Source organism: Theropithecus gelada, chromosome 2 (assembly GCF_003255815.1).
Source record: "Theropithecus gelada isolate Dixy chromosome 2, Tgel_1.0, whole genome shotgun sequence".
Lineage (NCBI taxonomy): Eukaryota > Metazoa > Chordata > Mammalia > Primates > Cercopithecidae > Theropithecus > Theropithecus gelada.
Genome location: NC_037669.1, coordinates 76181639 through 76208214, shown reverse-complemented (window position 1 = coordinate 76208214; position 26576 = coordinate 76181639). Strand labels below are relative to the sequence as shown.

General features: G+C 40.6%; 1 protein-coding gene across 2 annotated transcripts in view; it reads left to right on the top strand.

Moving 5' to 3' along the window:
• The window catches only part of ATXN7 (ataxin 7), a 106660-nt gene that overhangs the window by 33802 nt on the left and 46282 nt on the right, over window positions 1-26576 (top strand). For both annotated transcript variants that reach the window (XM_025375024.1, XM_025375025.1), the window contains one exon: window positions 21742-21846. In XM_025375024.1, coding sequence (XP_025230809.1) covers window positions 21742-21846 — 105 coding nt within the window. The remainder of the gene's footprint in view (window positions 1-21741; window positions 21847-26576) is intronic.

The following is a 26576-nucleotide window of genomic DNA, read 5'->3' as shown; positions in this document are numbered from 1 at the left end:
TGCTTTTTGTGTTTCAGCCATAGGGAGATTGTTCCATGTCATCACAGATAGATCTGCCTAATTTTATTCAACTACCGCCTAGTTTTTCGTACTATGAGTGTGCTATTCTTATTTAAACTTGACCTTTATGGGTGGACATACAGACTCTTGGCAGTGTTGCTGCTTTTACCAGCAGTCCTACAATTATTTTTACAAGTTTATTTGCAGTAGTGAGGCTTTCATTTGCTTGTTTTGTAAGTAAACTCAGACAACTTAACAGTGTATCTTAAGAGGTAATGTCAAAGTGCCCTCCAAAAAGGCTCTACTAGTTTCAGGTGTCAGGTCTATCTAGATGACAGAGAAGTATGTTTTATGGCTAGGGACATGTTTCCTTTCTCTCTGAGTCTCTCCCTAAGGAACTGGCAGGATCTAGCTTTTTTTTCCTGTGTCTTCCTTTCTTCAAGTTTTGGGCTGTTGAAATTATAGTTTTCTGTCCTGTAGAAACTTAGAGCCCTGTGATTTGAAGATGCAGTCTGACCTTCAAAGTAGTCAGTGTTGTTGTTAAAGGAAGAATTAATTGTAGGCTTCCTGGTTATAATAATGTTCTTCATCTGAGAATCTGAAAGTACCTAGGACATTCGTTTTTTAATCCACACAAAATCTGAGGTACAGTTTTTGCCACCTTGTTGTTGACTTTCTTCATGTACTCTGCAAGCGCTGGCCTCCACAGTCTCAAAGGCAAAAACTGTTTTTGCCTCCCTCAAGAAAGTCTGTGATGAGTGAAGTATATATCTTGTAACAAGATTTTGGGGTTGAATAGGAAACAGAATGTTAAGTGACTATAGTTTCAGCTACTTTTCTTTTGCAAAAAAAAAGGAAGTAAAATTTCCCTGTGACTATGGTAATGTCCCTTGTATCCCTCTCATTTAAGTGGTATTCTCTACTGGGTATTGAAGTAAACCTGTGCAAAGTAGTTTGTTATACATCATTTCATGGGCAATAAGGGGGTACACAGTGGTTCCTGCTGAATGGGTAGTCAAGTTGATGCTTCATAACTGTCATTACCTATTGGAGGGAGTGGCTAGTTGATTTTCTCTTTTCTGTTTTTTTTTTTTTTTTTTTCTTTTTTAAATGAGCTTGTATGGTGTTTATTTTAGGATATGACCCTGGGTTTTCCAAAACAGTGTTGATTGGAAGTTGCGTAGTTGGTTGAATCACAAATGTACTTAAGAAGCTACTTACGTTCATCATTGTTTTTAGAATCAATTGGCCTAACTCCTTTGCAGCTAATTGCTGACACTGTATTTGTATTGAGAAGCCAAAGACTAATACCTCCAGGAGCTGGGGAAGTCTGAAACCACCCCCTTGTGTCCTGTCCTTTCATACTTCTTGCCAGCTGGCAGCCTCTTCCACCTCCCACAGCCTCCTCATTCCTGCCTACTTGGAGGCTATGATTGAGTCTGGCCTCTTTGGCGCAGTGTGCTGATGTTTTGCCGCTTCTGGGAAGAAGATTCACAGAGGGAAAGAACTGCTAGTTTTCTGGGTTCTTGGGGGCAGGGAATGTTTTTGTTTATGCTTATGGGAACCATAAGCCAGGGGTGGAGAAATCATACAGTCTTCCTACTTCTTTTCAGAGATCAAAATTGAATAGGAGTGGGGCACTAGGAAAGAGATGTTCTTGGTGAGAGGCAGAGAGTATTTGTATATGGGAACTGAAGGAATAGAGAGTGAATTGAGGAGTATTATGTCTTGGTGACTCAGTTTTAAAGTACTTCCTCTCTGAGTTCCTGTAGTCACCAAAAATTTTGTAGGAACTTAATGTTTGTTACACAGCAGCATCAGTTTTCTGGGTTAGAGTCCCTACCGCACTTACCACAGACCTTGGGCAAGTTATTTAACACCTTTGTGTTTCAGTTTCCTCAAAGTGGGCATGGATTTCAATTGTGTCTCTCCCATAGGGCTCTTACGAGAATGCTTTAATTAATGTAGAGTTTCTCAGTCTCAACACTATTGACATTTGGTCTCAGATAATTCTTTATTGTGAGAGAATGTTCTGTGCATTGTAGGATTACAGTAGCTAATCTTGCTGTGTGATAGCAGCCTCTCTGGCCTCTACCACTGGATTCTAGTTGTGACAACCAAAAATGTCTGCAAACATTGCCAATGTTTCCTGGGGGCAAAATTGCCCCTGATTGAAAACCACAACTTTAATATTTAGAAAGCTCTGAGCACAGTGCCTGGTATGTAGAAATGTTCTGCAGTGTTTACTGCACAGTAGTTGCTTACTAAAGGGAGTGAATGAATGAATGAAAGATTGAATGAACTACTGAATGTTGATGCTGCTGCTCTTCCGCTATTGAAAGAGTGCTAGTTCCTTTCTCAACAGTCGCATTATGGAAGAGATCACTTACTGAGATTCTTGTGGCCCTGCAGTAATTGAATTTTTTGGGGTGGCTACCAAGGGGAGCACTATCTCCCTGTCTTGAGTTTCACTGGTATTGCACAGTGACACCTATGAAGTGCCAGAGTAGCTCTTGCACTGTATAGTCTTATTTCCAAGATGCCTACTTTTCCCTTATTTTAGTATTTCTGAAATCAGAATGGATTATGAAGTTTAAGGGTACATTAAAAAACAGTTATTCCCCCAAAGCTATTCTCACACACTTGATGGCAGCTTTCACATTAAGGAATGTGGTGTCTCTGTGAATATCTGGGCTTTGCAACCAGATTGGAAGCTCCTTATGGAAGCAAAGGCTATAATACGATGCCTTTTTTTTTTTTTTCCCCCAGTGGTGAGCTCAGTGACTGGAACATACTGCCTCAAACTTTTGAACAGTCTGCACTTTCCTGTGTTTTGTGATGATGCGCTTAAACTGCCTTTCATATGGTTTTGGACCTTTATACAGCTCACGACAACAAACAGTACAGTCTTTCACATGATGATATTAGTACCAGCAGTGTTTTTTTCAATAGTCACTGTTTTGCCCTTTCAGCAATGAGTTTGAGTGGTTATTTGATCGTTTTAATGCATTTTGCTCATTATAAAAGTGAGTATACAGCACAAACTAATGTCCAAATGCTGGTGATAAGCAGATATGTTGAACCTTATGTAGCAGGGTTGCATCTTAAGTGTTGTTAGCTTAGGCAAATTTTACTATATGCTGTAAAGGAAGAAAAATAGTGTGACTAATTTTACCAGTCATTCAGTGCATATTGTTTTGAAACATGCTTGCAATAGGAGGTATGAATCAACTAAGATGTTAAGATGTAAGTCCCATGAAGGCAGGGTTTTGCTCACTAGCGTATTTTATTGTAGAAAGTACCTTAAAAATAGTAAACACTATCGTACTGAATGGGCAAAAACTGGAAGCATTCCCTTTGAAAACTGGCACAAGACAGGGATGCCCTCTCTCACCACTCCTATTCAACATAGTGTTGGAAGTTCTGGCTAGGGCAATCAGGCAAGAGAAAGAAATAAAGGGTATTCAGTTAGGAAAAGAAGAAGTCAAATTGTCCCTGTTTGCAGATGACATGATTGTATATTTAGAAAACCCCATCATCTCCGCCCAAAATCTCCTTAAGCTGATAAGCAACTTCAGCAAAGTCTTAGGATACAAAATCAATGAGCAAAAATCACAAGCATTCTTATACACCGGTAACAGACAGAGAGCCAAATCATGAATGAACTTCCATTCACAATTGCTTCAAAGAGAATAAAATACCTAGGAATCCAACTTACAAGGTATGTAAAGGACCTCTTCAAGGAGAACTACAAACCACTGCTCAGTGAAATAAAAGAGGACACAAACAAATGGAAGAACATACCATGCTCATGGATAGGAAGAATCAATATAGTAAAAATGGCCATACTCCCAAGGTAATTTATAGATTCAATGCCATTCCCATCAAGCTACCAATGACTTTCTTCACAGAATTGGAAAAAACTACTTTAAAGTTCATATAGAACCAAAAAAGAGCCCGCATTGCCAAGACAATCCTAAGTCAAAAGAACAAAGCTGGAGGCATCACGCTACCTGACTTCAAACTATACTACAAGGCTACAGTAACCAAAACGGCATGGTACTAGTACCAAAACAGAGATTATAGACCAATGGAACAGAACAGAGTCCTCAGAAATAATACCACACATCTACAGCCATCTGATCTTTGACAAACCTGAGAGAAACAAGAAATGGGGAAAGGATTCCCTATTTAATAAATGGTGCTGGGAAAATTGGCTAGCCATAAGTAGAAAGCTGAAACTGGATCCTTTCCTTACTCCTTATACGAAAATTAATTCAAGATGGATTAGAGACTTAAATGTTAGACCTAATACCATAAAAACCCTAGAAGAAAACCTAGGTAATACAATTCAGGACGTAGGCATGGGCAAAGACTTCATGTCTAAAACACCAAAAGCAATGGCAACAAAAGCCAAAATTGACCAATGGGATCTCATTAAACTAAAGAGCTTCTGCACAGCAAAAGAAACTACCATCAGACTGAACAGGCAACCTACAGAATGGGAGAAAATTTTTGCAATCTACTCATCTGACAAAGGGCTAATATCCAGAACCTACAAAGAACTCAAACAAATTTACAAGAGAAAAACAAACAACCCCATCAAAAAGTGGGCAAAGGATATGAACAGACATTTCTCAAAAGAAGACATTTATGCAGCCAACAGACACATGAAAAAATGCTCATCATCACTGGCCATCAGAGAAATGCAAATCAAAACCACAGTGAGATGCCATCTCGCGCCAGTTAGAATGGCAATCATTAAAAAGTCAGGAAACAACAGGTGCTGGAGAGGATGTGGAGAAATAGGAACACTTTTACACTGTTGGTAGGATTGTAAACTAGTTCAACCATTGTGGAAAACAGTATGGCGATTCCTGAAGGATCTAGAACTAGAAATACCATATGACCCAGCCATCCCATTACTGGGTATATACCCAAAGGATTATAAATCATGCTCCTATAAAGACACATGCACACGTATATTTATTGCGGCACTATTCACAATAGCAAAGACTTGGAATCAACCCAAATGTCCATCAGTGACAGACTGGATGAAGAAAATGTGGCACATATACACCATGGAATACTCTGCAGCCATAAAAAAGGATGAGTTTGTGTCCTTTGTGGGGACATGGATGCAGCTGGAAACCATCGTTCTCAGCAAACTTATCACAAGAACAGAAAACCAAACACCGCATGTTCTCACTCATAGGTGGGAATTGAACAATGAGATCACTTGGACTTGGGAAGGGGAACATCACACAACGGGGCCTATTATGGGGAGGGGCGGGGAGGGATGGCATTGGGAGTTATACCTGATGTAAATGATGAGTTGATGGGTGCTGACGAGTTGATGGGTGCAACACAACAACATGGCACAAGTATACATATGTAACAAACCTGCATGTTGTGCACATGTACCCTAGAACTTACAGTATAATAAAAAATAAAAAAAATTAAATTTCATGCAAAAAAAAAACCAAAACAGTAAACACACAAATAATTGTGGAAGTTAGTCGCTTTTCCCTTATTCAGTCTCAATTCCTGCAAGTCTCTCAAAGTATAAGCATCACATTATCCTGTGATTCTGGTATTTAATTATATGGATTTTTTTTTCATACAATAAGGCCACTAAATGCAAGCCAGCTATCTCATCTAGTTGAAACAGCCATCTGTGCTAACATCAGTCACACAACTTACTGTGTAGGTCTTAACTGGTTGGCCTCCATGTGGTGTCTGAGAAATTTTCAAGGATTATATTAGCTGACTTTAGCCAACTGAATGCTCCCTTAAAATGGAACCCTGCTACTAAAATCAAGACAGAGGAAAATCATTAGACATGCAGTAAGTTATGACCTCAGTTATACGTTAGGTGGTCTTACGCTAGTCGAGAGACTATTGTGTTTACCTTTGAAGTGCTAGAAATACATCCCTGCAGACTGAGCCCCAAAGGTGAGATCTAATTAGAAGTTTTGTGATTTGAGGTGGGGCATACAGGATCCTAATAACCTCCTGTTTGACTTTCTCACATACGGTTTTGTGTAGGAAAGTAGGGGAGACTGCCTGTGATAGGTTCTAGGTAAATATTTGTTGATAGATTTAACCTCAGATTATAATATAATGAAAGAGATAATGATCTCCCCTGGAATACAGCTGGATTTTTCTTTATCCATGATTCTACTCAGCCCATATTTTGTACCTTTGACTGGTTGGTCCATTTTCTAGTCTGCCCCTTTCAGTCCCAGTGGAATATTCAGGCTATAGTAAAGAATGAAAACATTATAATTTTCAAATGACCACAATCTAATTTGTAAGTGTTCTACAACTGAAACTCATTTAAAAAAAGGCAGCAAGCTCAGTGATAAGAAGTCTAAAAAATAAGAGTGAAAATGTTCCTGCCTAGCCTAGTGTAATTATTTTTGCTCTTCAGTTGCATAGGCAGGCTGCCAGAAGATGGGGGTACAAATTAATTAACCAACTGTTTGCAGAGATATGGCCATGTCATTACTGATAAGCATGGACGTAAATAAGGCAGTGTGTCGACTGTTTTTCAGAAATGAGGGAGGACAGAAAATATGTTAACAAAAATAAAATAGACCAAAGGCTTAGTAGGGGAAAAGAATAGTTTCTGTTGGTTTCCATTTATTAGCCCATAAAGTTCCTTTTTCTTGTTGTCTTTAAGTGCTGAATGTGGGGGGGAAATGTGGATTGTCACATGAGTTTTTTCAAAAATACTTGAATGTTTTATGCCTCAATTGAACATATTTGAAACTCAACCCCTACTCAAATCATTTTCAATATAATTTTTTTATATACCATAATTTGCAGTAATAGAGGTTTATTAGGCCAGTGGTGAATTTTAAGTAGTAGTATGTATAAAGTAACTTATGTGAATAGTTTTACATACACAAGTGTCTTAAAGTAAATAATATTTGTAATGTAAGAAGCTGGGTCACTTCTATAAGAGCTGAATCTTTAAGTTACTTGGTTACTCTTCCCTAGAGATGAAACATAGTAGGACCCTTAGTAAATATGTGTTGGAGGAAGGAATGAAGCTTTGTAATCAATGACATATCATTGCATGCTGGTTAGGTACTGGGTTCAGGAGTCAACTAGTTTTAACCTTTAACACCAGCCCCACCTCTTGTCAGCTGTGTGATCTTGGACAAGTTACTTAATCTTTCAGCGCCTGTTTCCTCATTTGTAAACTGGGGTTAAGAATGGTACCTGTGCTACAGGGTTGCAAGGATTACATAACATAAAGTATGTAAAGTACTTAGCACACTGGCCCATTAAGGGCTCAATAAATGTTTGACCTGGTGGCTGTTGTTGTTATATTGTATTTTAAACATTTGCCTGACCTTTTACTTTAGAAGCACTCAAAACAAATCTGGGGAGAAATAGGTGTTTAGGTTGAGACATCAGTCTGAACTTTAGCTGGTCAAGGTGTTATCTGCCAACCACATATGTTTGCATATGGTTGTGGTAAAATGTGCTTTGAGTACCTTGTTCAGGTATGTTGACCAGGTTCCCCTGGAAGGACAAATAGTGAAACTGCAAAGTCTGAAGAAGTAAAACTGAGATAAGGGAATGCATGATACTTTCTCATGAAAGTATTGCCATTAGGTCTTCTAGTTTTTGAAACAGAAATAAGCAAATGAACTAACAGTCAAAACAAACTTGCATTTAAGTATTTCCCAGTGGTAATAAACTGCACCTAATCTGTTTAAACAGAAAAAGGCTTTGTAATATTAAGAAGGATTAGGAGTAGAAGTAATTAACCAGCAGTTAACACTCCCCTTTCTCCTCTTCAGTGTTGCCTTACAAATCTCTCCCCTCCCCTTTCCAAACCAGAGAAAGCAGCTGTACAGATGGGTTTTATGCATAAAGTGAGACCTAAAGAAAATGCATTCAGAGCTAAAAAGGTACAATGTTCAGAGAAGTTGGCATTAAAACCAAAAGAACAGTTCATCCTTATAGGACCTGGTCTGACCAAATGCTGTCAAACTGTGAGGCACCGTGAGTATTTATCGAATGAGTGGAAAAGTGAAGAGGTCTGATTGATTTGAATTGTTTTCACAAGCATCAATGAAAGCATTAAGATGTGTATGAGTGCAACAGAATCTTTTAGACACAGGAGGTTTATCTTTATTTTTATTGTAACTTCTCTTTAAATAAAGCTGCCTTGGGGGCAAACTTTAATTCACTTGAGTGTAAGCAATGAGTAGTTTCAGATACTAATGCATGGTTCTCATCATTCTTGGAACTGTATTTTAAATTCCTGGGTGACTTTGAATTATTTATACTTAGTGTATGTGCCTTGCCTTTTAATTTTTTTTTTTTTTTTTTTTTTTTGCATATGGAAGAAATAAAGTTTTAGGACTTGATTTATAAGACATTTGCCTAAAACTAGGGGAGAATCTTCAAGATGATGGCTTCTCAGTATCTTGGCTGTCTCAGAGGCCCTTCGAACTTAGATGTCGTACATATATGTGCTTCATTCTCAGACCTGGCGTTCTTCCAGATTCTTTCTCAGAGACCGATACCTCTTATCCATCCCATCCTGTTCTGCAGGATGGGAAGCATGGCATCCTCTCTTCACCACCTTTGTATCCAGGCTATTACAAAGTCATGTCAACAGTTCTTTCTAAATATCTTGGAATCCTTTCTCTGTCATCTCACTGCCACCCCCATGTCTTTCACGCTGTACTGCTGCAGACAGCTCTTGACTGACCTCCTCACTTCCACTTTTAAACCAAGCACCTCCCTTCTCCATACTATAGTTGAAGCAATGTTGAACATAATAATAAACAAACTGATGATATTATCCTCCATTAAAATGCTTCTATTACGCACTAACGAATGTCAGAGTAAGGACCTCCAAAAATCTGCTCTGCCATAAAAGCAATAAAAACACTGGCAAGAATCATCAAAATCACTTCTTTAGAATTCTGCAAATTAACCCCAAAGGCTTGCAAGTTCTGATGAGCATATATTCAAGAAAAATGGCAGAATCCCTAAGTACAGAGAATTCGGTAGTGTTTTAACTTGCCCTATTTCAACCTCTCCTCCCCAACTCAACAGTAACTTTGAAAACCAGCAGCTTTACAACTACGGTAGCTGTGAAAGCTAGCAGTCTAGCAACCACTGGAGGGGACGAAATGGGTTTGGAGCTCCCCCAAAGCCTTATTTTCAGAGAATTGTCACTGATTTATCTGGTAGCTCCCTGAAAAGCCCGGTTCTCAGGGCTTATCTTTATTTGGGCTAGCTCTGAGCTCATGCTGTGACGTATTCCTAGGGTGGTTAAAAAAAAAAAAATCAGCAGTGATTCTTCAGTGTCACAGTTGCTTGTGATGGTAATGTCAAGTGGGGCTAACAAGAGGCTGACCAGAAAAGTAAATAGGAAACACTGGGGAATGAGTTGTCAGTTGGGGACTTTAAAGAGTTCCACCATACTCCTGAGAATCCAGAAAACCACATGGATGTGTAGAGTTGTGCACATGCCCAGAAAGGACCTGAGAAGGCCCTAATCTCTCACCTCTTGCTAACCTGGAGGCTGTATACAAGCAGGAAGTGAAGGCTAAAACAGAGTCATAAACTACCTGCTGGAGCATTGAAGCCATGCCCCATCACACACACACACACACACACACACACACACACACAGCCCCTCAGCCAAGGCTGGGAGCCTTATGGCAGACATAAATGCTACATCAACCATTTAAAAACGTAAAGACAGGTCAGTAGCCAATGCCATTTCATAATTAATTCTGTTCTAAGTTGAATGAGAGCTATGGAATTTACACAATATACCTGGCAGATGTGGTGTTGCAATGAACAAAAGAAGGAATGGTTTTCTTAACTGAGTCATGAGATTATAACCATAACCACAACAATAATAATAGTAACAAAATAAACACTGTTCTTTGTCGAGCCCTTATGTGTACACTCTGCTTGCTGTGTTTAGACAGATATAGACCTCAACTTTTTACGTGAATTACCTCATTCAGTCCAATAGTCAACTAAGGTTGATACTATCATTTTCAAATGTAGAAACTGTGTGCCTAGATGTGCCTAGAGGTTAAGTACATTGCTGGAGGTTACAAAACCAAGCTAAGTGATAGACTCTTAGAGCCTGTGTCCTACCCTAGACTACACGCTTGTCCAAATGGTAGGGATGCAGGCAAGATTTATAAGGTTTTTGATAGGCACTTCCAGATTTAGGACACATGGCATTGAAAGCTTGTTTTCTGACTTGAGAGGTCAGGATTTGCTGAAAGTATTTTGAGGAGTAGCTTAAGGAATCCGTGAGACAACCTGTCATGTGTACTGCCATGTTGGTCACTGTTGTAGCCCCACCTGCCAGTCCCAACGCGAGTTCCTCAGGATTTTGATACTTGCCTACTCTATTCTGTCCCAAGCATTTTATCTCAATTTCAGTACAAGCAATGACAATGTAAACATTGTAACTCTTACCTGTTAGGGGTCACTATGATAATATTGGCCATTTGTAATTAGTGAGTAATTAATATTGGTATTTTCATCTTTCTAGCTCCTTGGTCCTCTGGTGCAGGAGTCCCCAGTCTCTGGGCTGTAGACCAGCACTGGTCTGTCAGTGGCCTGTTAGGAGCCAGGGTACGGGGTGGGTGGGTTGGGAGAGGGAGAGGAGTAAGCATTACAGCCTGAACTCTGCCTCTTGTCAGATCAGCAGTGGCATTAGATTCTCACAGGAGTGTGAACCCTATCATGAACTGCATATGCAAGGTATCTAGGTTGTGCGCTCCTAGAGTCTAACTAATTCCTGATTATCTGCGGTGGAACAGTTTCATCCCAAAACCATTCTCTCCTTGCCCTAGTCCCATGGAAAAATTGTCTTCCATGAAACTGTTCCCTGGTGCCAAAAAGGTTGGGGGCGGCTGCTGTGGTTTTTGTTGCTTGCTTTTTACTTGAAACATCTCACTTTTTTTCCTTTAAATCCAGTATTTATTGACTGCTTTGGTTTACGCAGGGCCAGACCTCATACATTTAGCAGCTTGCTGATTGGTCTCTAGTTGGTTCCATCATTTGACATCTTTTGGTCAAAGGGAAATCCAGTTAATATTTAACTATTGGAGTAGATAATATGATTCTGGGAGATGTGCTTATGGAAGGTGGAAATAAAATTCTACTTTTTTCCTTTCGTAGTTGAGACTAAAGCTCACTTAACAGCAATTTAAAACTTTAAAAATATCATCGATGCTACTTTTGATTACCGACTATTCAGAGTCACCAGTTGAAATAAATTTGGAACTGACTATAGTAAAACCTGTTATGTGGAGACCAGCCTTCCACTTCTCTCTGGTTTCTTAGAAATATATCCAACAATGGAGCCGAGAGTCCTAGCATCTCAGGAAACCTTTGAGCAGCAGTGAGAGCAGACAGTATAGAGGTACCCGCAGGAGTCTGCTAGCAGATGGGAATAGCTTGATTGACTTTTCATGAAATGAGACAGAAGAGCAGGGATTTCTTGGGAGAGGTAGAGAATAATTCAGGAAGGGCACTGAGCAGTGAAGGAGCTCATCTAGTAAGATGGTAAAGAGCATGTACTTTGGAGTAGCCTACCTTCACATCCCAGCTCCTCTGCTTACTGACTCTGTGACATAAGTCAGGCAACCTCTCTGTGCTGCCTCACTTACTTTCTATAAACTAGGGATATTGACCCTGAGAAGTGAAAATGAGTTAATACTTAGCATTGTCCTTGGAACACAGGAGGCACTCTGTAATTGTGAGCTGTTTCATTTTCGTTACATGTATTAACACTTCCCAGGATTTTTTTCTTTTGTGTAGGGTTGTGATTTGTGTTCACTGACATATTTACCCAATACTTTGAATAGTGCCTAGCCAGAGTAGCCATTCATGTATTTATTCAGTACATAAATGAATGAATGACATATTTAGAATACCTGCCACAATAACTGACACCCATTAAGTACTTAATACATAGTGTGACAAGAGGTAGTGGCTACAGACCAGTAGAGATCGAAGCAGTGGCTAGTGTACCCCACTGCTAGTAAAAAAAGAAATGATTGTAATAGTATTACATACATAGCACATGCTCCATGCCAAACACAGTTATAAAGGCTTTATGTGTGTGGTAATTCTCTTTATCCTCATAACTACCCTTAAGGTTGCTGCTATTATCTCCATTTTACAGGTGAGTATGCTGAGCAGAGTAACCTGCCCAAGGGTCACACTCCTAATGAGTGATAGGATTGGGATTTGAGCTCAGTCTTATTCCAGAGGCCATTCTCAAATTTTTTTGTTGAAAACCTGTGTGCCAGGTACTGTGCTATGCACATGTGGCCGCTGACCTCACGGAGCATAAATCTTAATGAAGAAGATAGCCAAAACACAAATAAGAAATAACTGATCGACAAGAGAGAATTGTGTGAAGCCACAGGGACCTGCCTTAAATTGGGTGTTCAGGGAGTCTTTCCAGTGAAATGTGAGCTCAGGTCTAGAGCCAGGCAGGCAAAGCATTCCATACAGAGGGAATAGAATTAACAAAGGGCCTGAAGTGGGGTTGGCATAATTGTCAAGGATTTCAGAATGCCAAAGTGGAGAGTTTGAAGAGAGCAGTGTGTCTTGAGGTTGCCGATGTTAGGCAGGGCCCTCTAGTATTTATTTTCATTCTCACTACATTCTAGAACCACTGAGGAGATTAATTGGGCCTGATGACATTTATAATTTAAAAGTATCACTGTGGTTACTGGGGAGCAGAGGGAGTGTAAAGTAGGCCCTGGGAAGCACGGCCAGCTCGAAGACCAAAGGACAACAATGGAGAAGATGATAAAAATGTCTTGAATTTCCAAAGTACTTACTGTGTAGGAGGCACTGTCTGAAACATTTACATATATTCGTTTAGTCCTAGTAGCCTGCAAGGTAGGTACTTTGACTTTACCCATTTAGAAATGAGAAGATTGAGGTACAGGCCAGTAAGTGGCAGGGCTGGGATTTGAACAGAGCCAGTCTGGCTCCAGAGGCTGTATTTTAACCTCTGTGATCTATTGCCATAGTAAACTTAAGTTCTTCTATTCTGTGCTTAACCTTAACTTCATGTGTTTATATTAGCTGCACTAAAGAAGGAAGAAACTACAGACTCATCTTTGGATTCCTTCCTCTGCCTTAACCTCATATCCATGGTCTCCTGAGCTCTTTGCAGAGTGCTCTAGACCATGTCTTCAGTCTGGTTCCACTATTTTCATTGTATAGTTTCACTCATTTTCATTGTATAACCCCTTCCTGTCTCACTCCATTGCATCAGCCTTTGGGGGCTGCCTTCCTTACCTAGGTCAACACACATTTATGCCAGAGTTACCTTCTGGATCATGTGGTTTCCTTACTGAAAGACATCGGTTCCCCTTGGCTTGCAGTATTGGCCCTCTGTTGCTGGAGCTCCAGCATGCCTCCCCTACCTTTCCCTTGCATGGCCTGCGGGGAGGAGTGTGTGGCCAGCAGTAGGAGCACAAGAACACTTAAGAGTTAAGCACACATTGTGAAATAGTCAATTGCTAATTGGTGTATATAGTTGTTCCCCCATATCTGCGGAGGATGCTGTGCAAGATCCCCAGTAGATGTCTGAAACTGAGGGTGGTACTGAACCCTATATATATTTTTTCCTGTACATACATACCTATGATAAAGCTTAACTTATAAATCAGATACAGAAGAGATTAACAACAGTAATTAATAATAAAATAGAATAATTATAACAATATGCCAGCATTCTTATTCTTGTGCTTTGGGGCCATTACTAAGTAATAAGTATTACTTGAACACAGGTACTACAGTAGCAGGATTTGATCTGATAACTACTAAGTGACTAATGGACAGGTAGTGTAGACAGTGTGGATATACTGGACAAAGAGATGATTCATGTCCTGGACAGGATGGAATGGGATGGTGCAAGATTTCATCCTGCTGTTCAGAATGGCTTGCAGTTTAAAACTTAGACGTTATTTCTGGAATTTTCATTTTAATATTTTCAGACCACAGGTAACTGACACCTTAGAAAGCAAAATCATGAATAAGTGGGGATTACTGTAGACCAGACTTCCGTGAATTAGTAAGAGCCAGGGACCTTGAGACAAACATTTCTAATGTGGATCAATTTTGTGGGTTTTGTTTTTTGGGTTTTGTTTTTTTGAGAGAGAATCTCGCTCTGTCACCCAGGCTGAAGTGCCGTGGCACAATCTCAGCTCACTGCAACCTTTGCCTCCCAGGTTCAAGCAGTCCTCCTGCCTCAGCTTCCCAGGTAGCTGCAATTACAAGTGTGTACCACCACACCCAACTAATTTTTGTAATTTTAGTAGAGATGGAGTTTCACCATGTTGGCCAGGGTGGTCTCAAACTCCTGACCTTAAGTGATCCACCCACCTCGGCCTCCCAAAGTGCTGGGATTACAGGCGTAAGCCAATGCGCCTGACCTATGTTTTTGTTTCTTGAGCTAACATTTATTGAGTGATTACTATCAGTAGTACTAAGCACTCTCCATGGATAAGTTCATTCAATCTTCACAATAGTATTATGAAACACAGGTCCTGTTAACTTTATTTTACACACAGAGCAACTGAGATTCAGAGAGGTTAAATAATTTAACCATGCTCATATAGCTAGTAAGAGGAAGAGTAGACATTTGAATACAAGTAGTCTCGCTGCAGAACTGCTTTTAGCCACTGTGCTGGATTCACTAGCACAAAAGAATTTGCCAATGTGCAGATTTGAGAATCAGACATTGAAACACAGAAATTTTACTAGAAACTGCCTCTAGGTATAAAATGTTTTCAGAGAAGACTGTTGAACTTGAACTTCTTTCTCACTGAATGGCATACCCAATTCCAGCAGATGATGACTATGTGTCACTAAATGACATAAAGGCACAATTATAACCTTCTGACTTATGGTGGCATCAGAAGGACTTAATCTTTCAATTATTATTCATCAAGTAATATTTAGCACATATTCATTGCTGCTTTCTGTCAGCCAGGTTAGGCACCATTAGGCACTGCCACTAGAGCAGTCAACAAGCTAGATATGGAATGTAGTCTAGTGGGAGGAAGTTAAGGCTCACACAGCTGGATGAATGATTACAAATGGGAGATAGTGCTTGGCTAGGAGCCCTGCCTAGCCAAGTCTCTGGGGAAGTGACATTGAAGCTAAGACTGAATGAAGTAGAGCAACAAGCCAGGTACAGGTCTGGGGGAACTGAGTTCCGGGCAAAAGGAACAGCAAGTACCACGCAGGGTTCTGCAACAAGAGAGTGTGGTGTGCTCCAGGAACAAAACCAAGGCCAGAGTAACCAGATGCAGAGAGGCACGGCCAAGCTGTTCAGGGCTGGTGGGCCAGATCAAGGATCATTGTTTTTATCCTAAGAGCAACTGAAAGCTACAGAAAAGTTCCAAATGCCAGACATTTACTTCATAAACACACAGTGATAGGGTACTTCTCAGGTTCTGTGCTAGGCAAGGCAAAGAGTCTGCTGTCCAGACAGGACTACTGAGGTTTCTATTTGTAAATTTTTATTCATAAACCATAAATCAGTGAGTGAAGGGCTGAAATGGCGGGCATAAAAAGTATGAGTAGGAGCCCAGCAGAGAGGACATTGGGACTAGTTCTTGTTGAACGGTGGGAATTGTAGAAAGAGCAGAGAGAATAGCTTTGTGTGCTGTAGGAGCTGTTCTGGCCAAAGGAAGGAATTGTGGGAGAACTAGACAGGTTCTGAGAATGCCAGGAGACTTGAGGCAGAAGCATATTGACTGAGGCTGGAGAGATCGGAGGGACCAGAATGCTGGGGGCTTTGTTGCAGAGAAGTAGGTCCAGAGTCCAAGCCCCACTTTGAAGCCAGTAGGGGTCTTCAAATAGAGAAGTGGCATTATTGCTTTACAAGTTTGTGGGCTCAGGCAGCTGGGAGGAGGAGGCTGGAAGAGGAACAAACTCTGGCCTTATTAGGAGACCTGTTCAGGTGAGTAGAGGCCCCATACCTTGACCTTGGGCACTGGCAGTGGGAGTGGCATAGAGGAGGTGATTGTGGGAGAATACTGGAAATTACCAGGGCTTGTGAGTCCAGCATACCTGGGTTTAAACCTTGGCTATGCTATATACCAGTTTGTGAGATTTCAATCCCGTGCGCCTTAGTTTCCTGACCAATACATTAATGACTTTTATCTCATAGGCTGTGGGCAAACATTGAGTGAGCACTAGTGCCAGATGCATTTCTAAGACTTTGGCATGTAGTAGCTCTCTTAGTCTTTCTGTCCTTTGAAGTACCCAGTGAAGTAGATACTATGATCATCACGATTCAATACGTGAAGAAAATGCTGGCCAGGCACAGTAGGTCACGCTTGTAATCTCAGCACTTTGGGAGGCCAAGGTGGGAGGATCGCTTGAGCCCAGGAGCTTGAGACCAGTCTGGGCAACATAGTGAGACCCCTGTCTCTACAAAAAATAAAACAAAATTAGCTGGGCATGGTGGTGCACACCTGTGATTACTCCTAGCTACTCAGGAGGCTGAGGTGGAAGGATCGTTTGAGCCTGGGAGATTGAGGCTGTGGTGAGCTGTGATTGCACCACTGCACTCCAGCCTGGGCGACAGAAACCTTGTGTCCAAAAAAAAAAAAAGTGATATTTGAAGAGATTATATAACTTGCCCAAGGTCACGTTTCTTTTGATCGAGGGAACCAGGATTCAGAGTGATACTGACCCACATTCTTAGCCACTCTGCTTAAAGTGCCAGTGATAGAGAGTAACTAACTAACTGGGGAGGGGGAAGGAACAGCCCTTTGAAGAGGTGACAGCTGAGCTGAGACCTGATGTGTGAGAATACACCAGGCATCTTGTGAAGTGCAAGCATAGAGCCTGGCTGGGGAAAAGATTTCTTTGAGGAGAGAAGGGAGGTCAGTGTGCCTGGAGCAGAGTGAGCCAAGGAGAGGGAAGTGGGGAACTAGGGAACAGGATGAGAGGAAAGTGCATGCGTATCTGGGGGCTTTGGGGGCCAGGGTAAGGGCTGGAGTTTTATTCCAAGAGGAGTAGAAAGCCACTAGAGAATTCTAAACAGAGGAGTGGTGTGATCTGGTGGGGAATTTTAAAGAATCAGTCTGGCAGCCTTGTGGAAAGGATTGTAGACTACTTAGGGGACTTCTTCCAGAGTTCATTGAAAGGGTGCTGGTGGCAGGCCCAATAGTGGTGGCCATGGCAGTGGAGAGAAGTGGATGGAGGTTTTAGAATAGAACTTACTGGGTCTGCTAGTGGCCTGAATGTGATGAGGGACAAGAGAGTTGGAGATGACACCTGGGCTTTTAGTTTGAGCTGTTGGAGGATGAATAGTATCATTTACCCAAAATGGGGAAGGTTGTTGGGTGAGGAGCAGAGAAGGGTCAAGAGTGAAGTTTTGGACATGCTTGTTCTGTTTGAAATGTATATTAAGACGTCTAGATGGCAATGTCTAGTAGGCAGTCTGGTACGTGAAACTAGACAGAGCTTGGGAGCAGTCTGGGCTGGAGATAGAAACGTGGGAGTGGCATGTGGAAGTTTGAGATGCATGGGAAAAGGGAGACATGCAGGGTAGTGGGCAGGTTAAATGCTTTGCAATACCATTCAGGTTTTCTTGTTATTGAACAAAGTCCTGAAAATAGAGATAGCAACACCAAAGTAAATACATTCACCACGGTTTGCAGTATGGTTTCTAGCAGAGAGACTTCATTCTGCATGTGACTGAAGTTTCCACATACATGTGCTCAGGTGTCCTTGTGCTTAAACCTAATCCTCCCTAGTATGCTGGCCTGGGGTCTCCAAAGTACATGATGGCCTAGATGTGGGTGCTGGCCCACTCACTAATTGGAACATAGGGGTGACCTAAATCCTCAGAAAGATTTAGGGCTTATACAACAATAAAATCCATTCTTTCAAATTAGTTTGGAATCCATTAATTCAATTACAATTTTTAAATTGTATGTTCAAGTACATAATTAATGGCCCAAGTTGTATATTGCAAGTGTATTTTGTAAACTTTCTAATTGAATAATGAACTCATTTTTATTTGGTATTTTTATTTTCTGTTGTAAATCAAGCTTTTCATAGCATTTGAGCAAGATCCCTATGTTAATTTGCAGATGGGTTGATTGTGAATTTATGCTTTAAAATATTTAGGAACATACATACTGTCCCTCACACACACATTATTTCATTTCTGTTGCCACAACATTCCACACTCTGTTCCTGTTGCTAAGGCCCCTGGAATGTCCCAGTGCAGAAAAAGGATATAGAACTCCTTTTTTTTTTTTTTTTTCTGAAGAAGACATTTTATTTAAATTATTTTGTATCCTCTAGTTAACTTCCAAATATGGATATCTGAAAGTAAAGAATTCAGAAAGCTAAAATTAAAGTTGCTTTATGTTTTAATAAAAGAAGCTCAATTTCTTTTTCTTTTTCTTTTTTTGAGACAGAGTCTCACTCTTTCACCCAGGCTGGAATACAGTGGCATGATCTTGGCTCACAGCAACCTCCACCTCCCAGGTTCAAGTGATTCTCCCGCCTCAGCCTCCTGAGTAGCTGGGGTTACAGGCGCCTGCCACCACACCCAACTAATTTCTGTATTTTTAGTAGAGTCAGGGTTTACCATGTTGGCCAGGCTGGTCTCGAACTCCTGACCTCAGGTAATCTGCCTTCCTCGGCCTCCCAAAGTGCTGGAATTACAGGCGTGAGCCACTGCACCGGGCCCAAGGAACTGCATTTCATAGGGTAGAATGAACTGGGTTTAAGTATACCATGTTTCTTTCCACAGAGGGAGCATGTGTGTGCGTGCTTTTTAGAGAAATTCAGTGTGCTCATGAGAAATTAAGAACCGAGTTTTCCTGTCACACAAACGAGAGTCCTGGTTATGCTACTTTCTTGCTGAGTGATATTAACTAAGTTTATTTCTCCGTAAGTAAAATGGGGATTATTTTGTAGGGTTATTATTAGAAATAAATGGGAAAAACCATGTAAGAACTGCTTGGCATAGGGCCTGGCACATAGTAGTCTCTCAATAAATGTCAGCTGTTTATCATCAGTTGCAATTGATCTTAAGTTATTGAGGAAATAGACATTTATACAGAAGTATAGATTCTTGGTTCCTTACAGGATAACCCCTACCTTTTTAGTTTTACTAGTCATAAGTCTCAGAAAAGTATCAAAGGAACCAGGGCAAAAAAGAATAATATTGTACATGATAAACATCATGTGACAAATTGAATTCTTATTTGAAAGGATCAGTTTAGATTTTTATTTCTCTTAATTGCTTTATTTTTTAAGGGGTAGAGGGTTAGTCCGCAGAAGAATCTGGTATCTGGCAAAGTGATCTATTTTAAGTAACATTGCTTTATATTCAGAACTGAGGGAAATCAGAGACCACCAGCAACGCATTGCAGAGACCTAAAACTAAACTAAGACTGTTTATTGAATACTATTTTAACTGCTATATAATAATAAAACGAATTGAGTTGATTTCATTAATGAAATTGTTCATTTGATATCTATCTTACACTTTTCAGTTGTAAATTATGAATGTTATACCAGTTCTGTAATTTAGATGTATCAGAGGCATTTAGCACAAAAGCATATGGAACTTAACGGTAAACTACTTTAAATTTTATTTTTCAGAATGAAATGTCATGTCAAGAAACTGTAATCTTGGGTGACTTATTTACAAGTATATCATTGCATAGATATAACCTTTCCCCTTCTCCCACATGTACTATATTTAACTCAATGTGGGCAGGCTTTCAAGGAAAATAGCATATTGTTTGGCTCTTATTTTTTATTAAATAAGCATAGTCACAGAAGTCTGTAGTCTACTGGAAGCTTCATATCTAATCAGTTTGTACCGTCAAAGATGGTCAGCCCTGACATTCCATTTTATTGACATTGGAATCTGGAAGGAATCTCTAAATATCATTATTCCTCTGGTCTGCAAGAGGTAAGAAATCCAAGCCACATTATAAGTCAGAATTGAATTCCAGCTGTTGACCTTAGACAAAGTACTTTACCTGTCTGTGAGTCAGTTTTCTCTTCTTTAGAGGAGGGATATAATGGTATCTACCTAGGTAGTTGTGAGGATAAAATGAAATAGTAGCACGTAAAAACTACTCGGTGCTGCAGGTACATCCCCAAATCATGCTGGACTCTATATGTCAGATTATAGCTAGCTATCTGTGCAATTCAGTATAATAGAAACTGTTGAAGAAAATTCAAGCTATAGCCATGTGTAGATACTAGATCAGTAATTTGATATTTTAGAGATTATCATCACTTGACATCTCCTTAGGGAATTTTCTTCTCCCTTTCAAACCACCAGGATCTCCCAGGCTGGAGAAAGTGTGAAATTAAATCTTCATAGGAAAGAAAGCAGACGCTAATCAGCTTCTTGGATCTTCCCCCTTGTCCTTTAAACTTGGTATTTGATCTACTAAAACATTTGTTAAATTGAAGTGTGCTAATTATCCATTTATTGCAGATACTCTAAATAGTGAATATGGTGTAAAATGCTTGTTTAAAATCCACTGATTTTGAAATACTTAAAAAGTTAGATTCTGGATCTAAACTTTTAGCTCTGTTCCCCAAATTGTTGTTCATAATTAATTGTTCATAGTTGAGATGTTTTAGTTAACCATATTTACCCAGGTATCAAGTTACTTTCAGTTTTCATGTATATGCATATAGTTTTGTTTTACTTTTGCATTTAATTAAGTTGCTGTCTTAACTGTTAAAACAAACATTTCATATCCTATCCTATTTTGGTAACCAAACTGATTAATGTATGAAATGCTGTTTGTACTAAAGTTCAATCTGTCTTTCTGGTGGCATCAGTATGTAAGCAAAAGGACTAGAGGTTGCTATGACTTGGAAAAAATATATGAAAATAATTTTCATTATATGACATGCTGGCAAACCAATTTTACTCCTCTCTGAAATCTCTACTCCCTTTCTTAATTGTTCCGCAGAACCCAGGAACCAAATAGCTAGAATAGAATGCACAGTTATACAAATAAAAGCATTAGATGGTACAGCTTTGTGAACGAAGCATTTTATATGGTTGCAGATTCTTTCCCTTAACTCTTGGTAGAGTTCATCTAATGTTGCTTTATTGTACGAATGTATTCATTGTTTGCATTTTAAAAGATTGTCTGTTTCACCTCATAATAATTATTTTTGGCGCACTTTAACCCTTTTTAAAGTGTCTGTGTAAGCCTGATTTGATTTCTATTTAATGGTGGTGGTGCACCACATCAGTTCATTTGTCCTGGTACGCTTTATAATAAGGCAACTCCTTTAGAAAGTATTGTTTCCTGGCAATCACGTCTGTAATCTCAGCGCTTTGGGAGGCAGAGGTGGGCAGATCACGAGGTCAGGAGATCGAGACCATCCTAGCTAACATGGTGAAACCCCGTCTCTACCAAAAAAAAAAAAAAAAAATACAAAAAATAAGCCGGGCGTAGTGGCGGGCGCCTGTAGTCCTAGCTACTCCGGAGGCTGAGGCAGGAGAATGACATGAACCCGGGAGGCGGAGCTTGCTGTGAGTCGAGATTGTGCCACTGCACTCCAACCTGGATGACAGAGCAAGACTCCATCTCAAAAAAAAAAAAAAAAAGAAAGTATTGTTTCCCAAAATGGTTTTATATCAATCAGAACCAGATGAGTGAGTGATGCTCTGTTTCTCTGTTGCAGACATGCCAATATTTGGTTTCTGTCCTGCCCATGATGATTTCTACTTGGTGGTGTGTAACGACTGTAATCAGGTTGTCAAACCGCAGGCATTTCAATCACATTATGGTAAGTGCTTAACCATTTAAAAAATTGTTATTAGAAGATAAAAGGTAAAGCAAGATTAAACTAAGGAACAGTGATGGCATGCATAGGGCATAATGTCCCTCCCCCACCAGGAGGTAGACTTTTTAATTCACTGAATGGGTTAATAACAACCCATTGTTGTTGGATATTTTTAAATTTTTATTAAAAGTGATATGAATGTTTTGGCTTTTATTGAAATTAGAGAAAGTATAGTTTATAAAATCTCTTGTAAAATGTTGCATCAGTATAGTTACCAGTTTGTTTCCTTCTAGAGCCCCTGGTTGTATATTCAGTGGATTTTCAAATTATATATTACACTCACAGTATGGCTACATGGGCTTTTTATTTTTATTTTTATTTATTTATTTATTTATATTAAGGAAATGTGATTTTGAAACTTCTCAGTTCAATAGTTCTAAATTTTGGGTGTTAATTGTTGAAGAGTCCAAATACAGTTGTTTGGCATTGTCGTAATGCCTTTACAGTGTTTAAGATAAGATTCTGATTCTAAAAAACCTTGATTTTCTGCCCAGTTTTGCTCAATAGCAAATCATAAGTATTTGAATACCTACCTTGTTTCAGGCATTGAGTATGTAGTATGATTCTTACTGCCACAGAGTTTACAGTCTAACTGGAGAGGCAGGCAAAACTAACTAGATACACTTTAAAAACAACTATAGGTTTTTTCCTCATTGCTCTTACTACTACAAATGCAAGCTTGCAATAGAGAGTGACAATGGGGTTCTTCTATAGATAGAGTGTTTAAAGAAAGCATCTTAGGAGGTGACACTGGAGCTGAGTCCTAAATGATAAGAAGGAGCAACTCGGGCAGCGATCTAGAATAAGAGCGTTTGATGCAGAGGGAACAGCCAGCACACAGACCTGAAGAAGGCCTGTGTGGCTGAAGGGTATTTAGTATTTAGTGAAGGGAGGTAGAAGCTGGAGGAATCCAGCATTATAAGCAGGAACCTGATCATTCATAGGCCAGGCTAAGAAGCAGCTTGGGCGCACCAGAGGATTTATGTAAGAGAGTAACACAGTCCTATTTCAGTGGTTGATTTGCTGAGAATAAATTCTGGGAGAAGGGCAGAAGCAGGGAGAATAGTTAAGAGGCAAGAGATGACATTGGACTGAGAGTAAGATCTGGCAGTAGAGCTAGGAAGACTGCATAGCTTTGAGATACTTTTGTTGTTTTTGTTTTGTTTTGTTTTGTTCTTTTTTTGAGACGGTGTCTCACTCTGTCGCCCACGTCGGAGTGCAGTGGTGCGATCTCAGTTCATTGCAACCTCCGCCTCCCAGATTCAAGCAATTCCCTTGCCTCAGCCTTCCTAGTAGCTGGGACTGCAGGCGCCCGCCACCACGCCCAGCTAATTTTTGTATTTTTAGTAGAGACAGGGTTTCACCATGTTGTCCAGGCTGGTCTCAAACTCCTGACCTCAAGTGATCCACCTGCCTCTGCCTCCTAAAGTGCTGGGATTACAGGCATGAGCCACCGCGCTCAGCCAAGAAACATTTTAAAGTTAGAATTTACCGATCTTGCTGTTGAGACTGCTGTTGCTGGATTAAGAGTCACACCATCATAAGCAACATTCCACCATTTTTTTCAAGGAATAAATCCTCTGTTTAACCATAAAAAGATCATTTGAGTTCCTGCTTCTAGAAGAAGCCCTGGGGTAGGCACTAGAGTGGGTACAGAGGTGGATAAGATGTCATTTCCCTGCTTCTGACTTGTGGACAATACAGACAATATTTTGGAAAAATCACTTGTAATCCACTAAAATGGGAGGTGTGTCAATGGGGACAGACAGAGCTGCCACATATGGCTACACAGTTTGTGCACTGAACAGCCGTATTTGGTGGCCCCAGGTTGGCAACAAGGTTGACGTGAGCAAGCACAGGAGCAGGAAATTCCAGGCTCTCTGGGATGTGCTGCATGAGTCACCATTGGCCAGAATTGATGTACCCACCTGTGGATGAGTGAAGCTCAAAGGCAGGCGGGGACTAGCTCACAGGGCATCAGTGCCCATGAGTCCCCTGCTCTGGACGTCTCAGTGAGGACCTGTTGCAGATTTTTTAGAACCAAAGTGATGTGACTTAGTGGTGCCCCAGAGAATTGATGGGTAGAGTAGATTCCTTAGGCAGAAGGAGGATCTCTTGGTCCCCTCTTCTAGGAGTATTTTATTCACTGGTTACAGCATATTTATATGATTTTTTTTTTTTTTAATCTTCTCGTTTCCCCTCTTAGAATGTCAGTGTATGGGTAGGAAAAAGTGTTTTTTGGGTTTTTTTTGGTTTTTTTTTTTTTTTTTTTTTTTTTTAGACAGAGTCTTGCTTTGTCGCTCAGGCTGGAGTGCAGTGGCGTGATCTTGGCTGGCTGCAACCTCTGCCTCCTGGGTTCAAGCAGTTATCCTGCCTCAGCCTCCTGAGTAGCTGGGATTACAGGTGCATGCCACTATGCCCGGCTAATTTTTGTATATTGGGTAGAAATGGGGTTTCACCATGTTGGCCAGGCTGATCTGGAACTACTGACCTCAAGTGATTCGCCCGCCTCGCCTTCCCAAAGTACAGGGAATATGGGCATGAGCTACCACTCCCAGCCAGGAAAGTATCTTAAAATCACATTTTTCTGTCTTTCTCCTTTCCTGCCTTTCAGTCCCTCGCACAGTATCTCCTAGTAAGATACTTGTTGAATAACAAAGGGTTGGTGTTAACTTCAAACATGTAAATGGAAAAGTGTGAATGCACTCCAGGGTCTCCTGTGGTTTGGCAGGAGGTGTGACTGACAAAGTCACTAGGTGGGAGGCTGAGGTGACAAGGGAAGTATTAAAGATATGAGAGAGGAGAGTTCCTGGCAGAAAGATGAAGGCCAAGTGCTCTGAGGGAGTTATTCTGCCGGGAAATGTGTAAGGAGTGCCCTCTTTGAATCAGCAGTAGAGGAGATGGCTGCTGGTGGAATTGACAAGAGGTTTAGGGTGAATGTGGGTTTGGGAGAGTAACTGCATGAAGTAGAGGGAGGTGTACCATGTGGTGGCCCTGGAGGGACTTCCCCCGACTCACTTGGAGGAAAGGAGAGGTGGACAGGGTTCCCAGGACCAGCAACCTTTACCGGTGCTGCCACAGTCTCTTCTATCTTTTGGGGACAGGGGTTGTGACAGGAAAGATTATTTTTGGAACATTTTCTTTTTTGTTGAAATTTTTAGAAAGCCAGTTGTTGCATTATTGTTTTCCATAGTTAACAAAAAACAGTTTTCAAATTCAGAATCTTTCAGAGTGACTGTTGTAGTTTATTTAGCTGCCAAAACAGGGATGGTACTTTCTTTCAGTGATATTGGCGAAAATGTGTTGGCAGTCTTCTGTGAATTCATATATTGCTGTTATCTGTCTGTGACTTTTATGAACAAATGAATAGTTGCTACAAACTCCAGCAGGCAGTTCCTTTAAAACCACTGCTACCAGGACAAGAAAACATGATACAGTGGCAGCAAGTCTTGTAAAGTCAGTCAGTGCTGGTGGTAAAAGTATTCTGAATTGGTGAGCAGCTATTATTCAGAGTAGTTAAGAAGCCATGTACTTTTTTGCTAGCCAAGCTGCAGTTTGAGGAGTTAACAATTAACCAGGATTTCCATTTGAGCAATGATGGTGAATGATTGTGGTGCCATTTTGGCATTTCCAGTTTTTCAGTCTGATTGCTCTCATAGCATAGTTTGCTTTCTTGGAAACTACATAGTAATACCATGATTTCTTGATGTTGTTTTAATGTTTTAAAATACTCCAGTGTGCCTCATATTTCTCTTCAGTTACTTAGTATTTTTAGGAGTAAGCTGTGAAACCCCATCTCTACCAAAAATACAAAAAATAAGCCGGGCGTGGTGGCGTGCACCTGTAGTCCTAGCTACCTGGGAGGCTGAGGCAGGATAATGGCTTGAACCTGGGAGGCGGAGCTTGCAGTGAGCCCAGATTGTGCCACTGCACTCCAGCCTGGGTGACAGAGCGAGACTCCATCTCAAAAAAAAAAAAAAAAGAGTAAGGTGTTTCTTACTGCTAATTTCAGATTTAAAAATATAATTCAAATCAGTGGATCCCAAACCTGCTGTGCATCTGAATCAGAGGAGCTTTCTAAGTGAGCAGCTTCCAAAGGCCCGCTCCAGATGCTCTGCATGGGAATTTCAGGGATAGAACCCAGGATCTGCATTCTAAACAGCTCCCTGGGCTGATTCTGACACACTGGCTGGCTGGAATGCATTGCTTTCACAGATGCAGATACAGTCCACTCTGGTGGAGCTGCTGCTTGGTACACACAGTGGCTGACATATAGTGACTGACACAGATTGGCGCTCAGAGATTCATTGAGCCAACCAGAATGGCAGGAAGGGAGGCCCCTGCTTTTTAAAATATCTGTATTACGTTCTGGAAATGTCACATTAATTGCCAAAAAACTTTTGAGTAGGAGGAAGCATTGAGAGATGGTGACGTTCCTAGGGTCAGAAGCCCCATTCTTTTGAGGTGGGAATCTTAAGTTCTTCAGTTAGTTTAGTGATAAGTGTGTTGGTTCTATACTGGCTACTGAATAGCATAAACTGTGTAGTACTACTTACATGCATTTACTCTGGCTCTGAATGGTGGGATTAGCCTAGGGTTAGCAGATGACTTGTGGGGTGCTTTTGAGGCTGTATACTGAGAGAGCTTCCCAGGAATTCCTATTTTGTGCTCTC